The sequence below is a fragment of the Chiloscyllium plagiosum genome, unplaced genomic scaffold, assembly GCF_037043375.1.
Source record: "Chiloscyllium plagiosum isolate Xiang-an unplaced genomic scaffold, Cpla_swu_hap1 HiC_scaffold_10, whole genome shotgun sequence".
In the NCBI taxonomy this organism is placed as follows: domain Eukaryota; kingdom Metazoa; phylum Chordata; class Chondrichthyes; order Orectolobiformes; family Hemiscylliidae; genus Chiloscyllium; species Chiloscyllium plagiosum.
In genome coordinates, this window is record NW_028270148.1 from 35,463,950 (window position 1) to 35,483,768 (window position 19,819).

Sequence of the window (19,819 nt, forward strand, 5' to 3'; positions counted from 1 at the left end):
TCCTTTTGGCTCGATCTCCATCTTTCGTTTACTCTCTCCCCTCCCACCCACACCCCCCGTCTTCTGCAAGTTACCAACATTTTCAAGCTACCACCAGTTTTGAAGAAGTGTTTATCCAATACTGTGTTCTTAGACAGTTTTGAGAGAAGCAGAGGTAAAGAAAGATGGAGATTAGATAGAGCTGGGAGTTGTCAGTGCACACATGAAACTTGAAGACGTAATTTCACATGATGTCTGTAAGAGGGCAGCTAATAGGTGTGAAAGGGGCATGGTTTGAAGCTAGAACTTAAGGAAGTGCCATGATGGTTTAGATTACATTAGATTACATTACAGTATGGAAACAGGCCCTTCGGCCCAACAAGTCCACACCGACCCGCAACCCAACCATACCCCTACATTTACCCCTCTACCCAACACTACGGGCAATTTAGCATAGCCAATTCACCTGACCTGCACATCTTTGGACTGTGGGAGGAAACCGGAGCACCCGGAGGAAACCCACACAGACACTGGGAGAACGTGCAAACTCCACACAGTCAGTTGCCTGAGGCGGGAATTGAACCCGGGTCTCTGGTGCTGTGAGGCAACAGTGCTAACCACTGTGCCACCGTGCCGATGGTGTTGAGTGAGAAGAGAAAATTTTGATGATGATTCTCTGGCTATCACAGGGTAGATATGAATGAACCTGGAAAAGTATAATTCTGCCGAGTTGAATGACAGTGGCAAGGCATTGTTTCAGAATTTCGTTGTGAATGATGTCAAAGAGATTCCAGACAGGTTGAGGAGGAATAGTTTAATCTTGTCACAACCAACCAAGATGTCATTTGTGATTTGGTAAGAGCTGTTTTGGTATTACAGTAGAAAAAATAAACTAAATGAAGGAATAAGGAATTCTGAGAAAGATGGGCATAAATAGCAACAACACATTCAAAGTTGAGAGGAAAAATAGTTTTGTGGTTGGGCAATAGTTTACAAGGCTGGAGGTGTCAATTGTTTTTGTTTTGAAGAAGGAGGGCAATACCTGAGGAGACAGAATCATTAACACTGTCAGCTATGACAGGTGTTATGAAGTGATATTGAGTGGTCAATAATGTTGTAAGAATTGTGCCCAGGAAGTAAAGGATGGGTCTGATTGATAACATAAAAATGAGATAAAGATACAAGTTCAGGATTAGGGCAAGGAAGGAACTCTTGTGGGGCTTTGTCCTAGTAGACTCGGGGAAGGTGCAAAACAGTGAACGGATAACCTAAATCTTAGTCATTAAATGTGATGAGCAATTTACCCCTGTTTCTACTCGAAATTGTCTAAAAACACAGTTTTGGATAAACCCTTCTTCAGAACTGTTGGTAGCTTGAAAACTTTGAGGTTTTTTGTTGGAGATGAGGGTAGAAGTAATGGGGAATGTGGCTTAGGAAAATGTTTAGTGGCATTTAGAGAATATTGTCTTTGCCTTCTTGGAGGATATTTGAGTTGGGCCGCTTTAAAGATTAAGGGCATATAAAGAACTTTATATTGCCCGGGTTCTAGTCAGATTTGACAATGAATGCTTCAAATTGCCATTTGCCAGTTACATTAAAGTGAGTTGTAAGGTGGTGAAGGGTAGTCACTATAGTGAAGACCAAGACATCAGAGATAGTGGAAAGGGTGTGATTTTAAAAGAAATTAAGAGCTACAAAACTACATGATGAACTAAAGACCAAAGGCCCAGTATTTAGAAATTGTGAAGCTAAGTAACTTGGGAGAGAGACTTAATCCAGAATTATACTTAGAAAGAAGTAAACTTGGGAGAGGAGTAGGAGTAGAAAATATCTGAAAGAAATGTTTTAAGATGATTCGATTATACTGTTATGGCCCCATTATGAGGCTACTTGACAAACTGGACCTTTGTTATGATCTGGCTTGATAGATTATAATCTTTTGCAAAATAGAATGCAAGATAAAACCACTAATGAAATTTGGATTCAATAAAATCTGGCATTAAAAGTTAGCATAATAGTGACCATGTAACCAGTGTCAATTGTTATAAAAATGCATATAGTTCAATAATGTCCTTTAAGGAAGAAAATGTGACATCCTTACTTACTGGCCTCCATTTGACTCCTGACCAATACCAATATGATCGACTCTTAACTGCCCTCTGCGAAATTAGGAATGGACAATAAATACCTAACCAATGACATCCACACTCCACAAATGAATGAAAAAAACTAAAGCCCTGCATTTTAATTATCTTACCTTCCTGACCATAACCTTTTAAAGGAACATGCTTCCAATTTTTTACGAGCAACACACTTCAAGATGCTACAGTTGGATTCATCCCATTTTCCACTGTTAACCTTAAATTCCTAAAACTAAAAATTGTATACTGAAAGACCTGAACCATGGTCTAAATATTCACAGCAATACTAAACAGGTGACCAGTTTATTCACAGCAAGTGTTACTTCACAGTAAACTTGACTATCAATATTTCCAGGAGAATTTGAGGTCTGCAGATGCTGGAGATTAAAGCTGAAAATGTGTTGCTGGAAAAGCGCAGCAGGTCAGGCAGCATCCAGGGAACAGGAGAATCGACGTTTCGGGCATAAGCCCTTCTTCAGGGCTTATGCCCGAAACGTCGATTCGCCTGTTCCCTGGATGCTGCCTGACCTGCTGCGCTTTTCCAGCAACACATTTTCAGCTATCAATATTTCCAGTCAAAACTGACAAGGATGCTGTGGAATTCGTGTGCAGATCGATGATATAAACTTAAACACTAAAACTTTTCAAGTGTAAATTACAGAATGGCAGAGACAATACATGGTCTTGAACTATTTTTTGTTCTATTTTAAAAGATTACCGGTTAAAAATATCAGTGCAAAATGTTTAGCCAAAAGTAATGCACAAGTAAGCATTTGCCACTAAGATTTTCAGAAAAATCCACCTTTTGAACTACATCAAATTTCTTGATTAAAAGTTAGTTCTAATTTGAATTCCAAACGAAATTGTCACAACTCCTAGCATGTTTAAATTTATGGATACCTTGCTGAAAACAAAATAAATGAAGGTAGTATAAACATAAGAACCAATTCAGCTTCTATATATTGTGTATAATTATAGTCATATTTACTTAAAAAGTGCAATGTAGCCTCTATCCCCAAACTAAAGTAAGCATCAAGTTCCAAAACTAGTACATGAACTGCAACCAGAAGCCAAGTGCTGAGTTGGTGGTAAATTTGTCCTAGGCCCTAACAAATGTATACCATTGATCTGGTGCCCAATTTGATATTTGGTTACAGCCACTTTTAGTTTATGGATTTTCTTTTCTCTGAATGTTGAAAATTGGAGGAGAGATGGGAAGAGTTAATGGCTGGCCTAGAAACGCTAATGTTCTAGAATTAAACTTCTGAGAGTCTTTGAAATTCCATTTCTCAAACTCTTGTTGCAGACTCTTTAAGTATTTTAAGGCAGAGGTAGATAGATTCTCGATTACCAAGGGATTGAAAGATTTTCGGGGATATACAGGAATGTAGCGTTGAAGTTAAATCAGATCAGCCATGATCTTATTGGATGGTGGTGTTGGCTTGAAGGGCCCAGTGGCCTACCTTTGTTCCTTGTTCAAATGTTTGTACTGTGACTAAAATGGTTGGAAAGAATGTTGAGTCAAAAAATGCAAGAAAGACAAAATTTTAGTCTGCTGAATGATGTCAATTTTGAAGTACCCAAATTAATGACTAATGTTTAGTCAGTAATGCAGCCATTCTAATAATCCAGAGACTCAGGCTAACCCTATGAAGAAGGCGCAAGCTAACATTCTGAGTCGAGATGACTCTTCATCAGAGTCTACTTTCAGTACAGATTCCAGCATCTGCAGTAATTTTTTCCTACATAATGCTATGAAGACGTGGATTCAAGTTCTACGAGAGCAATAAGCTGATTTCACTGATGTTCAACATGATATCATTGATTGTTTTAAAATCTGATTTGATTAATTGATATCCTTTAGGGAAGGATGTGTCATTCCTACTTGGTCTAATCAGCATGTGACTCCAGATCTACATCAATGTGGTTGAGCCTCATCTGCCTTATGAATGTTCAGTTCAAGAGCAATTGCAAAATAGACAACAAATAGAGAGTATGCCAATAACACCTACTCACAGTGAAAGATTAAAGGAATAAAAGCCTCTTACAACTGTTCAGTAATTTAATGTTCAAAAAGTAGAATCCTGAAGTTAGGCCTGATTGCATCTGCAAGAATGCATCTAAGCAGCCAAATCTTGCCTAAATTTTATTAATCTTAGTTCCATTCCATATGGCAAGATACCCAACTTTCCAAGTTTATGGTATTTACAAAGAGTATATTGCGAAACACTGTGTTTATTGGGTAAATGCGCAATTCAATGTGATGTGGAGACATGCCAGTTAAAGGCCGCATTCTCTGTTCCTGATCCTGACCTCGTTCAACAGTTAGCATGTTGTCTACATTCATACATAAAGTCTGTTGCAAGTAAGCAAAATACTGAGGAGATGGACAGTAATTACAGATTTGTACCTTGGATAAGTTAATTTCTTCAGGAGAAAATAGAAAGGGAGAAATGATTGACCTAGAAAATCTAATGTTCAAAAATTAAATTTATCAATAGTAGAATCAACTCATTATTCAAGATGTGAATTACATAGTAACACTGAACGAGTTCTCAACGTTTGTATGTGTTTTCTTCATTTTTAAAAAGTTGAAAATATTTTTAGATATTCAATTTGTTGAAGAACCAAATTCTTTACTACAAGATATTCTTGTTAGAATTAGAATCCCGACAGTATGGAAACAGGCCCTTCGGCCAAACAAGTCCACACTGACCCTCTGAAGAGTAACCCACCCAGACCCATTCCCTATCCTACATATTTACCCCTGACTAACAAACCTAACCTATACATTCCTAAACACTATGGGCAATTTAGCATGGCCAATTCACCTAACCTGCATATCTTTGGATTGTGGGAGGAAACTGGAGCACCCAGAGGAAACCCATGCAGATACAGGAGAATGTGCAAACTCCACACAGACAGTTGCCCGAGGCTGGAATCGAACCTGGGCCCCTGGTGCTGTGAGGCAGCAGTGCTAACCACTAAGCCACCACACCGTTAACTCTGAAACAAATGGTTATAGCTATATTATCTAACTCGTTGAACTTGTAATCCTGTTGGTTCAGAGAACTTTAACTTGGAGTCATCGGAAATAATAAGTGTCTTAAAATAAAATTAAGATTCAATCTGTCAGATTCTGAAGCAAGTCCTGGGGCCCAATTCTAGTCAATGCATTGTGAAGAATACTGTATGTGTTACACAAGAATTTCTGACTTTTTACCTTGAGATGAATTGTACATATTTTTATGTTTCATGTTAGATAGCAGCTGCTGATTTGTATGCTTTGAACTTCTCGCATGGTGGTTAAAATTGAAGTATTGAGAGAGTACAGGAGGCATGGATACCTGACACCCTCTTAAACCTGCTTTGACACTACAATGGAGTTGCATTGCATGTGGTGTTGAATTCAAGCAGTGCAAGTCTATACCCCTTAAGTGCATCTCGCTCTACTTCCCTCAAACTCAAACCAGATCCTGATCTAGATGTATACTACAACTTCAGTACTCTGTGATATGATTTCCACTCAGCAGCATTCCTAAAGTTGAATGTAGAATTTTTATTCAGTTTTTCATTTTGCATTAAATTATTGATGATCAAATGAAGGCTTTAAAGAGGTCAGGCTGAACGTTGGGGAATAATTAGATGAAGTTGCTCATCTTAATTCAATTCACATTTTAAAGTGACATATCTTGCATTTTTACATTTCTGTTTTCCATTCCCATGTAAGAACCAAATTACATTTGTCTGTCTTCTCAATGACAACGGTTAGGGATTTCATTGGACACTGTCCTACTTCATCAGAATAATGTCACGGTCACGAATCAGAAACTGAAGTTAGTGTGAATGGGCAACTCACTCTGAGTGAAGGTGTAGCCGCAACATGGGATCAGCTTTGAAGAAAATCCTGACTAGTGAAAATTAGTATGTGCAGAGTCCACTTTCTGTGCACATTAAGTTTAAAGCTATTAATGGCTTGATAGATATATTAGCTCTCTAATAACATTTAAAACACTCCTCTCTATCCTGCTTCCTTCATAGTCTCTTCCATCCATAGTGTTCCAAGTACAACTTGTGATTGGTACTGAGTCAATTGCTGTCACAGGAGGCTGGAGGGACGCAGCAAAAACCAGGCAGCGTCAGGAGGTGGTGAAGTCAACGTTTCAGATGTAACCCTTATTCAGGCCTGGGGAGTGTGTGTAGGGGGAGCTGAAATACTACAGTTCACCTCAAAATTTGCCATCTGGTTAGGAAACCTACAAGCAATGTCAACCTTTTTATTTGGTCATTATCCAGTGATTTCTATGGAGTGCATATCAGTTAGGCCAGAACATTACCAGTACAAAACTGAATTTTGGTTGATAAACATTTTGGTATTAGATTTGAGAAAAGGCTATTTGAACCTATCCCCTGTGAAAAAGCATCTCAGTAGGAATCATGGTGACAATTGGTTGAAAGTATCCATCTGAAGGAGGCATACTAGCTACACGAATAAAGCAATGTAACCTGACTATATTTTACTACTTGTACTACAGCATAATGCGATGGGATAATGAGATGGATGTGTCTCCTATGGAAGAACGTTTTGATGTTATTATCTGTGCTGATTGGTGAGTATGTACATAATATATATTTTAAATATTATAAATATCATTTTTGACACACAACATATTTGAGGGATAATTTTTCATACTTTGCACATTTTTTTGGGAAAGAAAGATTGCTTACCAAAAATTCAAGCAAAGTAAACAGATGAAGTGCAGAGTAGCATAACGGTGACAAATTAATATGCAGCTTCATGTGACAGCTATCAAGTAGTGGTCTATCAGACAGTAACTTCTACCACATTATTTCGAAAGATTGATTTTAAGAGGCATTCCATTTTCTGAAATTGCTTCTTTTTCATGCTTGACGTACCAGTAAATGGACAACTTAGGCAAATTGCTAATAATTATGGCTCAGTGAGATGTAGTCTGGAGAAAGAAAATGTATCAACATAAACAGCTCTTTCTGTAGATTAAAAAGTCAGTTGGCCCCCTTTCTCCCTTCCAAAAACAAATATCTGACCAATAGTACAGGAATTGTTCTTAATATGAATAGTGAGTTTCAGAACCATTTCTTTTGGACCTTTGTCAGAGATGCATACTTGATGCCATTTGTTCTATTCTACCATTTACTGTACCAGGTGCTTGCAAATGATTTTATTTTATTCATTTCCAAATTAATTATCGGCAAATATTTTATCTCATCTAATTTGTGCGGTTATTTTTGTACTGATGCAAAAACTTTTTTTTTGCTTACTATGTTAGTTTTCGACTTTTCAATTGAAAGTAATGTATACGTTAATCCGTGGTTAGCACGGAATTTGTTCATTTTAATTGGGATAACATTAAGCATGCCACATTTGGCCTCACTATCTGTTCTTGTGACTATTCAGTCACTCCTGCTACAAAATGCACAGTTACAATATCAAGTGAGATAACAGTGGGTTCACCTCTTATATGGGACTGCCATAGTGTTAAGGGTTTGGATGGGGAGAAATTTGTTAAATGTGTACAAGAAATTTTTCATATTCAGTATGTGGATGTACCAACTAGAGAGGGAGCAAAACATCTCTTGCCAAATAGGGTAGGGCAAGTGACTGAGGTGACAGTGGGGAAGCACTTTGGGGCCTGTGACCATAATTCTATTAGTTTTAAAATCGAATTATGGAAAAGGATAGACCTGACCTAAAATTTTAATTTCTAAATTAGAATAAGGCCACTTTTGATGATATCAGGCAAGACCTTTCAAAAGTTGATTGGGTGGGGTTATTTGCATTTTAAGGGATGGTTGGATAATGGGAGGCCTTCAAAACTGAGGTAAAGAGAGTCCAGATGCAGTATGTTCCTGTTAGTGTGACGGGTAAGGCTAATAGTGTAGGGATTGCTGGATGACTAGAGAAATTGAACTCTGATAAAAAAAAAAGAAGGAAGCATATGGCAGGTATGGATAGCTGGAATCGAGTGAATCCCTTGGAGTATAACGGCAGTTGGAGTTTACTCAAGAAGGAAATCAGAAGGGCAAAAAGGGAATATGGGATAGCTTTGGCAAATAGGGTTAAGGAGAATCCAAAGAAATTCTGCCAGTACTTTAAGGGCAAAAGTTTAATTAGGGAAAGTAGGGCCCCTTAAAGATAAGACCCTCTATGTATAGAATTGCACGAGATGGGTATGATACTAAATGAGTATTTCGTGCCAGTATTTACTGTGGAGAAGGATATGGAAGCTAGAGAACTTCGGGAAATAAATAGTGATATATTGAGAATTATTTTTAATAGAGAGGAGGAGATGCTCCACATCTTAAAACACATAAAGGTAAATAAATCCCCAGGATCTGATCGAGTGTATCCAAGAACTTTGTGGAAAGCTAGGGAAATGATTTCTGGAATATTTGTATTATTAATAGCTATGGGTGAGGTGCCAGAAGACTGGCTAATATGGTGCCATTATTTCGGAAAGGTAGTACGGAAAATCCGGGGAACTATACATCACTGAGCCTGACATCAGTAGTGGTAAGTTGTTGAAGGGATTCTGAGGGACAAGATTTACAGATAGACAATCTTTTATCCGAAATCTGAAAAGCTCCAAAGTCCGAAGGTTTTTTTGTGAAGTTTTTTCTCATTAACAAGTTTGTTTGGCATGCAAACAGTTAACCTAAGTCAACACCCACTCAATGCGTGTCACTCAGATGCAACGTGGGGGGGCGTGGCCCTGCACCAACAGGCCAATTTTGTTTTAAGGCCTCATTTTACTTAATGAGTCATGCTCCTCTGGTAAGGTTTTTTAAATTTCACCATCAAACTCTCACTTATTCTGAATTTCGAAATATTCTGAATTCCGAAAACCAGCTGGTCCTGAGCATATTGGATAAAGGATTGTGCACCTATATTTGGAAAGGCAAGGAGTGATCAGGGTAGTCAACATGGCTTAGTGCATGGGAAATCGGTCCCACTAACTTGATTGAGTTTTTTGAAGGTATGATAAAGAAGATTGATGAAGGCATAGTGGTGGATGTTGTGTATATATAGATTTCAAGCAAGGCATTCAACAAGGTTCGCATGGTAGACTGGTTAACAAGGTTAGATCTCATGGAATACAGAGAAAGCTAGTCATTTGGTTACAAATTTGTCTTGAAGGTAGGAGACAGAGGGTGGTGGTGGAAGGTCTGAAGGCCTGTGACCAGCTGGGTCCACTGCTTTTTGTCATTTGTATGAATGATTTGGATGTGAATTTAGGAGGAATAGTTAGTAAAATTGCAGATGACACCAAAATTGGTGCTGTAATGGACAGTAGAGAAGATTATTTCAGAGTACAATGGGACCTTGACCGAGGAGTGGCAGATGGAGTTTAATTTAGATAAATGTGAGGTATTGCATTTTGGTAAGGCAAATCAGGGCAGAACTTAGACACTTCATGGTAAGGTCCTGTGGAGTGTTGCCTAACAAAGAGACCTTTGGGTGCAGGTTCATAGTTCCTTGAAGGTGCAATCACAGGTAGCCATGGTAGTGAAAAAGACATTTGCCATTATCGGTCAGTACATTGAGTATAGGAGTTGGGATGTCATGTTGCTGTGTACAGGGCACTGGTTCGGCCATTTTTGGAATACTGCATTCAATTCTGGTCTCCCTGCTATAGGAAAGTGTTCAGAAAAGATTTACAAGGGAGTTGTCAGGTTTGGAGGATTTGAGCTTTGGAGAGAGGCTGAGTAGGCTGGTGCTATTTTCCCTGGGGCTTCAGAGGATGAGGGGTGTTCTTATAGAAGTTTATGAAATCATGAAGGGCGTGGTTAGGGTGAATAGCCAAGGTATTTTTCCCCGGATAGGGGAGTCCAAAACTAGATGACATAGGTTTAAGGTGTGAGGGGAAGGACTTAAAAGGCAACCTAAAGGGCAACATTTTTCATGGAGAGGGTGGTACATGTATGGAACGAGCTGCCAGAGGAAGTGATGGAGGCTGGTACAATTACAACATTTAAAAAGGCAACTGGATGGGTACATAAATAGGAAGGGTTTAGAGGGATATTGTCCAAATGGACTGGATTAATTTAAGATATCTGGTCGGCTTGGACAAGTTGGACTAAAGACTGTGTTTCCGTGCTGTAAAACTCTATGACTCTATGTAACATCTATACCTAAGACACCCACTCCTTAGACCCATTTTGTTAAATAGCCCACTAGCATTCACTGTTGAGGTTCATATGGGAAGGAGAGCAAGAAAGACTAAAAATTAAATAAAGGACCATTACTGTATGAGTTTTTTTTTTGCTTCACATCTCTCTCTAACTTGCTGCTTTGCACAAGTAAGGTAAATGGACTGCATTAGTAATTAAGCAGTAATGATATGAACCAGTGATGCATCCTTTGAATCAAAGAGCTAAGCAATGCCATATGATTCCAGCAAGCAATTTAGCAAATGCCTTCCTTACCTAATATTAGAGTGGATACTTCAGGTTTTATTGCAAGGATAAAGATAATGCTGTCAGGATTAGATCAGATTAAGAATGAAGGCAGCCAGGGGAACTGGTGAAGGAGGCTGCTGTCTCCTTCTTATGCATAGCTCACATATGGACTTTCTGCAGATTAAGTAGGTGAAGTAAGGTCTAACCAAAAGCTTTAAAATTAAATTTGTTCCTTGTAGAAGTACAGAAAAATAACTTGCTCTTAGTTGTTATTCCTCTGCTTATTTTAGACTAAACTGTCAAACTGTGAAGAAATTATGAGGGACATGCATCACTTTAGTTTTCTATGAATCATTGGCCAACAGATCAGTAAAAATTACATTTTAAAAATAATGTTCATTTTTAAATATCTCAAATTTTAACAGTTTACAGTAACATACATGAAATTCACTTCTCCTGCTTTTACATAAACAACATAGTTAAGTTTAATACAAGGTGGCTCTAAAACTCTTTTCCTGCATTTTATTTTTCTCCTCTCAATGTCAGCTTGTTTCTGGACCAGTACAGAGCCAGCCTTGTTGATGCAATGAAGAGATTACTCAAACCTAATGTAAGAGTGTTTCAATTTTCATCTGAGCACAGACTTCAGAATAATTAGACCGCTGCACAGTGATTGAGAATGTAGTGGAATGGCAGGATTAATGTCATGTAATACTTTAATACTTATTATGTACAACTTCAATTGAGTCCTGTCTGATTCTTTCTCAATCACAAAATGGAAAACTTCTTGTGTTCAGCTGACTGATAAGATGTGCAGGATGATGCTAAAGAAATGAAAAACGCTCTGAAGATGCATAATATTTTGTTTTAATCAAACTCAGTAATCAAAATGTATGAGGCATGTTTCTCTTTCAAAAAAAAACTAGTTACTAAATTACTTATTACCAGTAACTGTGATCAACTAAACATTTAAAATAACACAAACTTCCAAAGTTTGAACCTTTGACCACTTTTCAACAAGAGTTCTTTGATATTCATTTGGAATATTCAAATACTTCAAATGTTAAGTTATAACAAACTTATTTGAAAGAAGGCATAAACATTCTTCCTTGTTTAAAATATGAAAAAGTAAATAAAAGGAAGAATGTTTATGCCTTCTTTCAAATAAATTTGTTATAACTTAACATTTGAAGTATTTGAATATTCCAAATGAATATCGAAGAACACTTGTTGAAAAGGTGGTCAAAGGTTCAAACTTTGGAAGTTAGTGTAATTTCAATTTTTTATGAAAATATAAAAATGTCCATGTTCTCCCACCAATCAGATGTCCTCCTGTTTAATCTTCAGTCAGTATGAATTACCTGATCTTTGACATTGCAGCAACAGACACACTGAAATTGACTCACTTCCCTTTGTTTACTAAAGAGGAAAATCCAGAAAATCACTCCATAATTTCCACGCTTGGCCACTATCCAATGACTCTTTTTAGACTGTTTTTAGCTGTTGACGTGGAGTTACTTCAGGATTAGGTTTGGCAGTGAGTTTGATTGTTGCTCATTTTGTCTAATGCAAATTGTTTTGACTTTTACCCATTAACACCACTTGATCAAGGTCCGTAGAATTGGTTGCACTCCTGGAACCATGGCCTTGTGAGAGTCGTCATCAAAAAGAAGTGGAGAATATTTTAGAAAGTAAAGAAATTCGGGATATGTACCAGCCTAGATTTTATGACGGCTATACAATCATTATTCCAGCGTAGGAGGGAAATATACATGGGCACCTTGCAAAATCCCTATCTGAGCAGAATTTAAAGGAATTTCCTAGATGGGCAATTACTCAATGCCTGAAACTGTCTGAAAGTCTATTGGAGACTTTGCAGGATTTCGATGGAATTAGGGAAAATAACTATTCAGGAAAGGTTAGATAATTAAATACGTGGTCGAACTCCTGAGTAATTGTTAAATTGACCCCAAGGTTAACTCACATCCCCAACTACACTTCCCCAAGATCACATTATTATCCTAGACCCTGACACAGCAATATCCCGAAACCTGACCACACCCCCAACCCAGACTGGACCAGACCCAAACTACAGTCACTGGACCCGAACTCTCACTATCTTCCAACTTGACTCAAATCCCCTGCCACCAAACTCTGTAGTCCCATGGCCCAACCCTGACTAGAGCAGACACCGCTTTCTGCCTCATTGGACTTGATGCTGCACCCAATAACATCCCCCCCCTCTTCCCCCACATCCCCCTCCCCATCTGGATCACCTGTCACTGGTCAACATAACCACAATGCCACTTTTACTGACATGCTTCTTCTGCAACTAGACCTTACCCACTCCCAGGAATCTACCCTGCCACTACTGGATACCGCAGCCCTGACTCACATGTTCCCTGCTCTTCACTGGTCACTCTTTCTCCAAAATATCTACTCTAACCACTGCAATACTTACCTTGCCACATTGCACCCTAGCATCCTACCTACTTAGTACACTACCCCTCCTAATCTGGCTATCTGTCCCTCATGCCTGACATCTTCCTCAGCTGGTACCAAGCCTACCTGGCGCATACCACCACCTACGCATCACACCCCTACTCTCCCAGTATATTAACACCACCTCCCCACCACCACCTGAACATCACACTTAGTTTATGTATTTATCCTTTGGTAGCAGCTGTCAAAATGGCTGACTGCACTTTTAAATTTCAGAATATGGCAGATGACTGTGGACTAATCCAAAAAATTAATTATTTCAAAATTTTGATGCATTTTGTTTGAAATTGCCACTTTGCTGTGTCATTTATGTTGATTAATTCAAATTATTGGGTAGTTAAATGTTTTTAAGGCCTAAGATAAATTCAAATTATCAGAAGTATTATGTATGTTATTTGAACCTAATAATATGTGTGTGTATAAAAGGTTTAAGTTGCTTCAGTTTCCCAATGTTGACATTAAACTAGGTAAGTGAGGTGTCTTTTACAATATAATATATTAATCCATGTTTTGTTGCTTAAAGTAGAACATTATATTGTGTGGTTGGCAGAATTGAAATATTCATGTGAATAATGACAAAAAAATCATAAATGTAATTTCTTTTTAGGGAAAAGTGCTTGTGTTTGCCCCTCAGAGAGGCGGTACCTTAAACCAGTTTTGCAGCCTTGCAGAGAAAGCTTGCTTAACTGCCCAGAGGCTTATGAATTACGACGACCATGTTTGGAACTTTCATCTCAAGGTCAGAGCACTACGAAATTAGGGTAGCATCACAATCCATTTTACATTAAGAAGGGATCACAAGAGTTTTTTGGCAGATACCTTAAATGCCTTTGACTACAATATCCCCCCTGGCATCTCCTCCTTTATTATATTAATTATGTTCTTGCATAGCAAATCCTCTCAGACTACCTTGCCTGAAGCTGTTCATTATAGGAAGTGTTTATTAACATTTTCTACATAATCTTTATGATGACAGCTCCACATTTTTATTATTTTGCTAGGTTTTGTTCTTGTTGGCATTCTGTTAGCCAGTACCCTGGGCAGAACCTAACTGTGTTTGCTACTTAAGTAAAAAACCCCACCAATTGACTCAGTAGTCCTCATTAGCTTTACTAATGGCATTGTGTGCTATTTTTAGTCCCACTGGGCAGCCATTCTGAGCATATATATGTTTTCCTTGGCTTTGGTTGAACCAATCTCATTCAATAAGTGGTTGATTTCCTTCTTTTAAAAGGACTGACTCTTTCTGGGCGCTGATTTTCCTTTAATGTGTTGTCCAAATAAACTATCCTCATCTTAGAAAGTTGTTCAGCTCTGTAGGACATCACAACGGAAGCCAATTCTATTCTCAACTAATATCCACACATACAACCACCTAGTGCTGATCAGGAATGAAGAATTCTAGCTGATGATTTTTTTTCATGCTTTTCCTAGTCCAGTAGAATTACTGACTATTGTAATTACTACTTTCCAAAACTGACTAATAACAGCAAACTTAGCATAGATTATCAACCTTGGGGCCCTCCAAAAATACTATTCTATTTTCTATTAACTAAAATCATCCACAGAACCTTTGATCCTAACTCTAGTAAAATAGTCATAGTCATAGAGTCATAGTGAATCATTGATGGTTCCTACAAGTGTATTTAAGAAAAACCCTATTTAGTTCAGATTTTAGAGCCCTTAAGTGTCAGTGTCTCTGCATTTAGACTCCTCTCATAGCAGAATTGTCCCAGTTTTTTACAATGAGAATGCAGGGAATTGACAAAAGTACACAGTTTGCTGCAATCTGAATGAACCAGATGTAAATGTTGAAGTATTAATTTTTATAGACATCTATTGCACATCTCCCAATAAGATAATAACATAATTCTTCACCTTGTATATGACTTGATTCCTTTGAATCAATGTTTCTTCAGTCTTCCAATTGTAAATTTTAAAATCTATTTGCATCTATATTTAATCCTTTCTCAAGATATCCATTTAGGTTCTCACCCCATCAACAGCATTAAAACTGCACGACCGTAGTCAAACATTTTATGCTCATTCTTCTCAACCTCTCCATTCCTTCGACAGTACTCGTTAAAGATATCTTCTTTTTGGTCCAGTTCCATGATATTGAGGTCTATCTGCTCACAACACTCCAGACTGCATTCTATTTTGTACAAAGTACTGGAGGAATGCAGCTGTCTCGCAGCATCTGTGGAGAGAAAAGGAGTTAAAATTGAATCCAGTGTTAACATGGAGTCCACCTGGACTCTAAGTTCTGAGAGAAGAATCATATTATACTCAAAACATTAGCTTTGCTTTCTCTTTCCTTATTTTCTCCAGCACTTTGTTTTATTTCAGATCAACAGTATCTCCAATATTTTATTTTGTTTTTAGTTTAGATATTTACATATCTCAGGAGTTACTGCCTGAGGTGGGGTGGGGCATTCGGAATTGATTTTTAAAATATTTTTCTCCTCTTCTTACCAAAATGTGTTTTTAGTCTTTTCATTCTTTAATTTTCTGTTTCGATGTGAGTCACTGTATGTTGCCCCATTATCCTTTGTTTGTTGATTTCAATTTTTCAGTGACCCTCAATAAACTGTCTTTTGTGTTAAAACAGAAGTTGGTTTTATTCATTCTGGGATCAGTACCTAAACTCCTTACTCAAAATCTAATTTCACAAATGTAAAGTATCTTCTGCCTTAAGAACAACTGCTTAACACAGCCATCTTCAGCTAAGAATCTTGTAGAACTGGCAAGAACTGAAAATAAAACTGAAAGGCTTTTCCCCACGTTTTGGGTGATTTTCCCTCAGCTTAAAAAATGCAAGCCTAGAATCTTCCTATCGATAGCCTATTGTTCTACACTGTATTTTATTTGTTTGCTTGCTTGCAATCTCTCCCAATATAAACAAAGCCCTTTGTTCTTGGAGGCTTTCACTGTCAAGTTTTTCTTAAATAAATTACCATTGCTATAGAAATTAAATTAGATTAGATTCCCTTCAGCCCAACAAGTCCACACCAACCCTCTGAAGAGTAACCCAATATTTACATGTTAATCATTAAACCTCTTCAGATACTCCGAAAACCTATATACCACTCATTCAAAATTTAAAAGTCCAAAATCTGAAATAAATAATATTAAAATATATCTAAATTACACAACCAATATCATACTCTAAAGCAATAAAACATCCCAGTGCACTTCACAGAAGCATAATTAAACAAAATTTAACATTAAGGAGATATAAGGGCAGATGACCAAATCTTGGTCAAAGAGAGGTTTTAAAGGAGTGCTTTAAATAATGAACAAATATGGAGAGGTTTGGGCGGGAAATTCCAGAGCTGAGACCCATGCTAATTCAAGGTATGAAACAAAACCCGAAATTGCTGGTGAAACTCAGCAGATCTGGCACCATCTGTGGGAAGAAAGCAGAGTTAAAATTTTGAGTATGGTGACGGTTTATATTTCAGATCTCCAGCATCTGCAGTGCTTTGTTTTATTTTAGTGTGTAATTAAAGGCATGGCTGCCATTAGTGCAAGAGGCCAGAAGCAGAGAAGCACAGATATTCTAGAGGATTAGAGGGCTGGAGGTTAGAGTTATGGAGGGCTATATCAATGGAGTGATCCGAAAACAAGAATGAGAATTTTAAAATCAAGGTGCTGTTTAATTGGGAGCCAATGGTCCAGCAAGCATCGGAGATATGGATGAATGGCTCTTGGTATGAATTAAGTTATAGGCAGCAAAATATTGTTGAGCTGCAATTTCCAGCTGGCATCCAAGTGAGCACTGGAATAGTTGAGCCTTGAGATAACAGAAGAATAGCTATGGATTTCAGCACTGAAGAGCTGAGGTAGGACAGGGTGAGACTGTGTTACATGGGTTGAAATGGAAGGCCTTGGTGAGGCAGCGGACATTTGGTTGAAAGCTCAACTTGGGACCAAATACAACACTTGGTTGTGAACAGTCTAAATAGGCTTCAGAGAGTTATCATGAAGAAGATTGGAGTTATTAGCTTTAACCCAGTAACTGGGTCAAAAATAATGGGTTCAGTGTTCCCAGTTTTTAGTCAGAGAAAATTTCTGCTTATCCAGTACTGGATATCGGATAGTGATTGGATCAAGAGAGGTGGGGGTGAGATAAAGCTAGGTGTTATCAGTGTACATTTGGAACTTGACACTCTGTTTTCAAGCTTTCTCACTAAGGGGCAGCATGCAGAAAAGAACTAGGAGTTGTCAGGTGCAATGTTGTTTCCTGCATGCCCAAATAATGTCAGAAGGCACACTCCCAATAGTTGAAGAACTATTTATTATAATGCTTGAAATATGATGAACACGGAAAATTTTAAATGATTGCTTAATGACTGTTAAATCTCCTGTTGTACTCCCCTGTGTCAGATAATATGCTGTTTCACAGATGTAATGTCCATCATGTTATGCAACAAATTCTTTCACTATCAATTTGAAGTTCTATATTAAACTAACATATTCTTTGTAGCCAGAGATTCTAATTGCGAGAAGTAAACATACCCTAAGGGCACCGAGTCTTTTTGTGATGAAGAAAACTTAGTAAATAGCTTCTTGAAGCTCAGCAGTATATCAGATCTTGAAATTGTTGTGCACTTATAACAAAGTATGTTACAAATTTGTGCATGCTGACATTTCTTGAATATATTTTCAATATGATCAGTGACCAGTTGCATTTACTGTACAGAGAAAAGTTAATATGCATATTGATCATTTCCAATTCTCATGAACTAATGCCCTGCAAATTTTCTTTGCTTTCTGCAATTTGCTTGCCTTCCTTTCCTCTGCTGAAACTGTTGACTACTTCTTCAAGTGGATGTTAATCTTAGATGTAAGGAGGTTATTCAAGGGCTTCTATCTTCATTTAAGATTACATATGCACAGTGCCATTGAATAATATTCAAGCTGATACCCATTTCCTGGATTGACTTTCATGTTGGGAATTGTTGATGGTTCCCTCATTGCCAGTGGGAGGATAGGAAGATGTGGTGATGTGAGATTCATTGTTAAAAAGAACATAGGAAGTAGGAACAAGTGTAGGCCATTTGGCCCATTGAGCCTGCTCTGACGTACAATAAGATCATGGCTGATCTTTTCATTGGCTCAGCTACACTTACCTGTCTGCTCACCATAGCCCTTAATTCCTTTACTGTTCAAAAATCTATCTGTCTTTGCTTAAAAACATTCAACGAGGTAGCCTCAATTGCTTCACTGGGCAAGAAATTCCACAGATTCACAACCCTTTGGGTGAAGAAGTTCCTCATCAACTCATGCTGTTAATGAGCAATAATCCTCCTTAATAGGCTACTCATTATCCAGATTCAATTTTCCTTCTTGTACTAACACCTTATTTTGTATTCAGTCTCAGGATGAAGGTGTCACTGAATGGGCCAGCATTTATTGCCCATTTTTAGTTATCCTTAAGGTGGTGGTGAGAAGCCTTAGTCCATTTTACATAACTAGAGTCACAATGGTGTTAGAATGGGAGTTCCAGGCATTTGGCCCAGTGACCCTGAATGGATAGCAATGTATTTCCAAACAGAGATGGTAAGTTACTTGGAAATTGCAGTGGTGGTATACCCATGTATGCTGGAGATTAAAGTGTAACCTCGTTGCAGTCTGTTTAAGTAAATCTAAGTTAATTTTACATGCACATGAGAGATATGAGTTTTTTTAGTCAGCCCCTGCTGAGCCCCATCTTCATTCATGGAGTGACAATTTTGCATAGTTTGTATAGTTACTCAGCCCATTTAGCTGGACATTTCTTATATCATATAGCTGCACAGTATGGACACATATCACATACAGCCATGTCCTCATATCACATACAGCCAAGTTCCCATATCACATACATGCACATCAGAACGTTGAACAGTGATTAGCAAACATCCCCAGTTTGGGCCTTATGATGAAGGGAAGGTCATTGATAAAGCAGTTAGGATAACTGATCTCTCACAACCATAACCATCTTCCTTTGTGGCAGCAGGTTACCCCATAAATGTATTTGATGGGATGTGATCTGAACTTGACAAGCTACAAAGATATCAGATTTACTTCCTGACCAGTGCTGAAATGATTGGTTAGCTTTGATAATGATGTGCTATGGGAGGAAATAATCAGGTATTAAGTAACCCACTGAGTACTTACTGGAGGAAACAATGAGCAAGGTGCCTGCAGGACTTATATTCATTTTAGGAGTGAAAGCGGTGTTTGAAAGGGGCAGTCACAATGATCCTCATGACAAGATTACCAAGATGCTGTTTCCAGATCTTGCTAAATGTGACAACTTTTGTGAAGTTTTGATAAGCTGTTTTGGTATCTGTATCAGACACTACAAGATTTAGGTCAAGAGCACTTAATTTGGTACAATATTATCTGCTATGCCTTCTTGCTCAATGTTACCTATTTCTGAAATATGTTCTGTCATCTGGCAGGCTGCTATGTGACTTATGGGTAACTGTCAGTAAATTCAATTCTAGACCTTTGGATTAAACGAAATCAAAGAGGGACTTTGATCTATGACTAGGCACAAAATCAGCATGTTTTTAGCTGTTTCTACATTTTCTTGTCGACTGTGATAGAGAACTGTGCATATAATATTGTAATTTCTTTTGCACTAAAGGACATTTTTTTTTACTACTCAGGAATTGCTGTCACGTTCAGCTGAAGTTATACAAGTAGCCTTAATAGATGAATTCACAAAACTGACAACAGAGTAGGAGTAGGGCTATCAAATTTAC

General features: G+C 37.9%; 1 protein-coding gene across 2 annotated transcripts in view; it reads left to right on the top strand.

The window, feature by feature from the left end:
* Positions 1 to 19,819, top strand: part of camkmt (calmodulin-lysine N-methyltransferase) — a 385,974-nt gene that overhangs the window by 337,615 nt on the left and 28,540 nt on the right. For both annotated transcript variants that reach the window (XM_043695647.2, XM_043695646.2), the window contains exons 8-10: positions 6,656 to 6,730; positions 11,106 to 11,169; positions 13,669 to 13,800. In XM_043695647.2, coding sequence (XP_043551582.1) covers positions 6,656 to 6,730; positions 11,106 to 11,169; positions 13,669 to 13,800 — 271 coding nt within the window. The remainder of the gene's footprint in view (positions 1 to 6,655; positions 6,731 to 11,105; positions 11,170 to 13,668; positions 13,801 to 19,819) is intronic.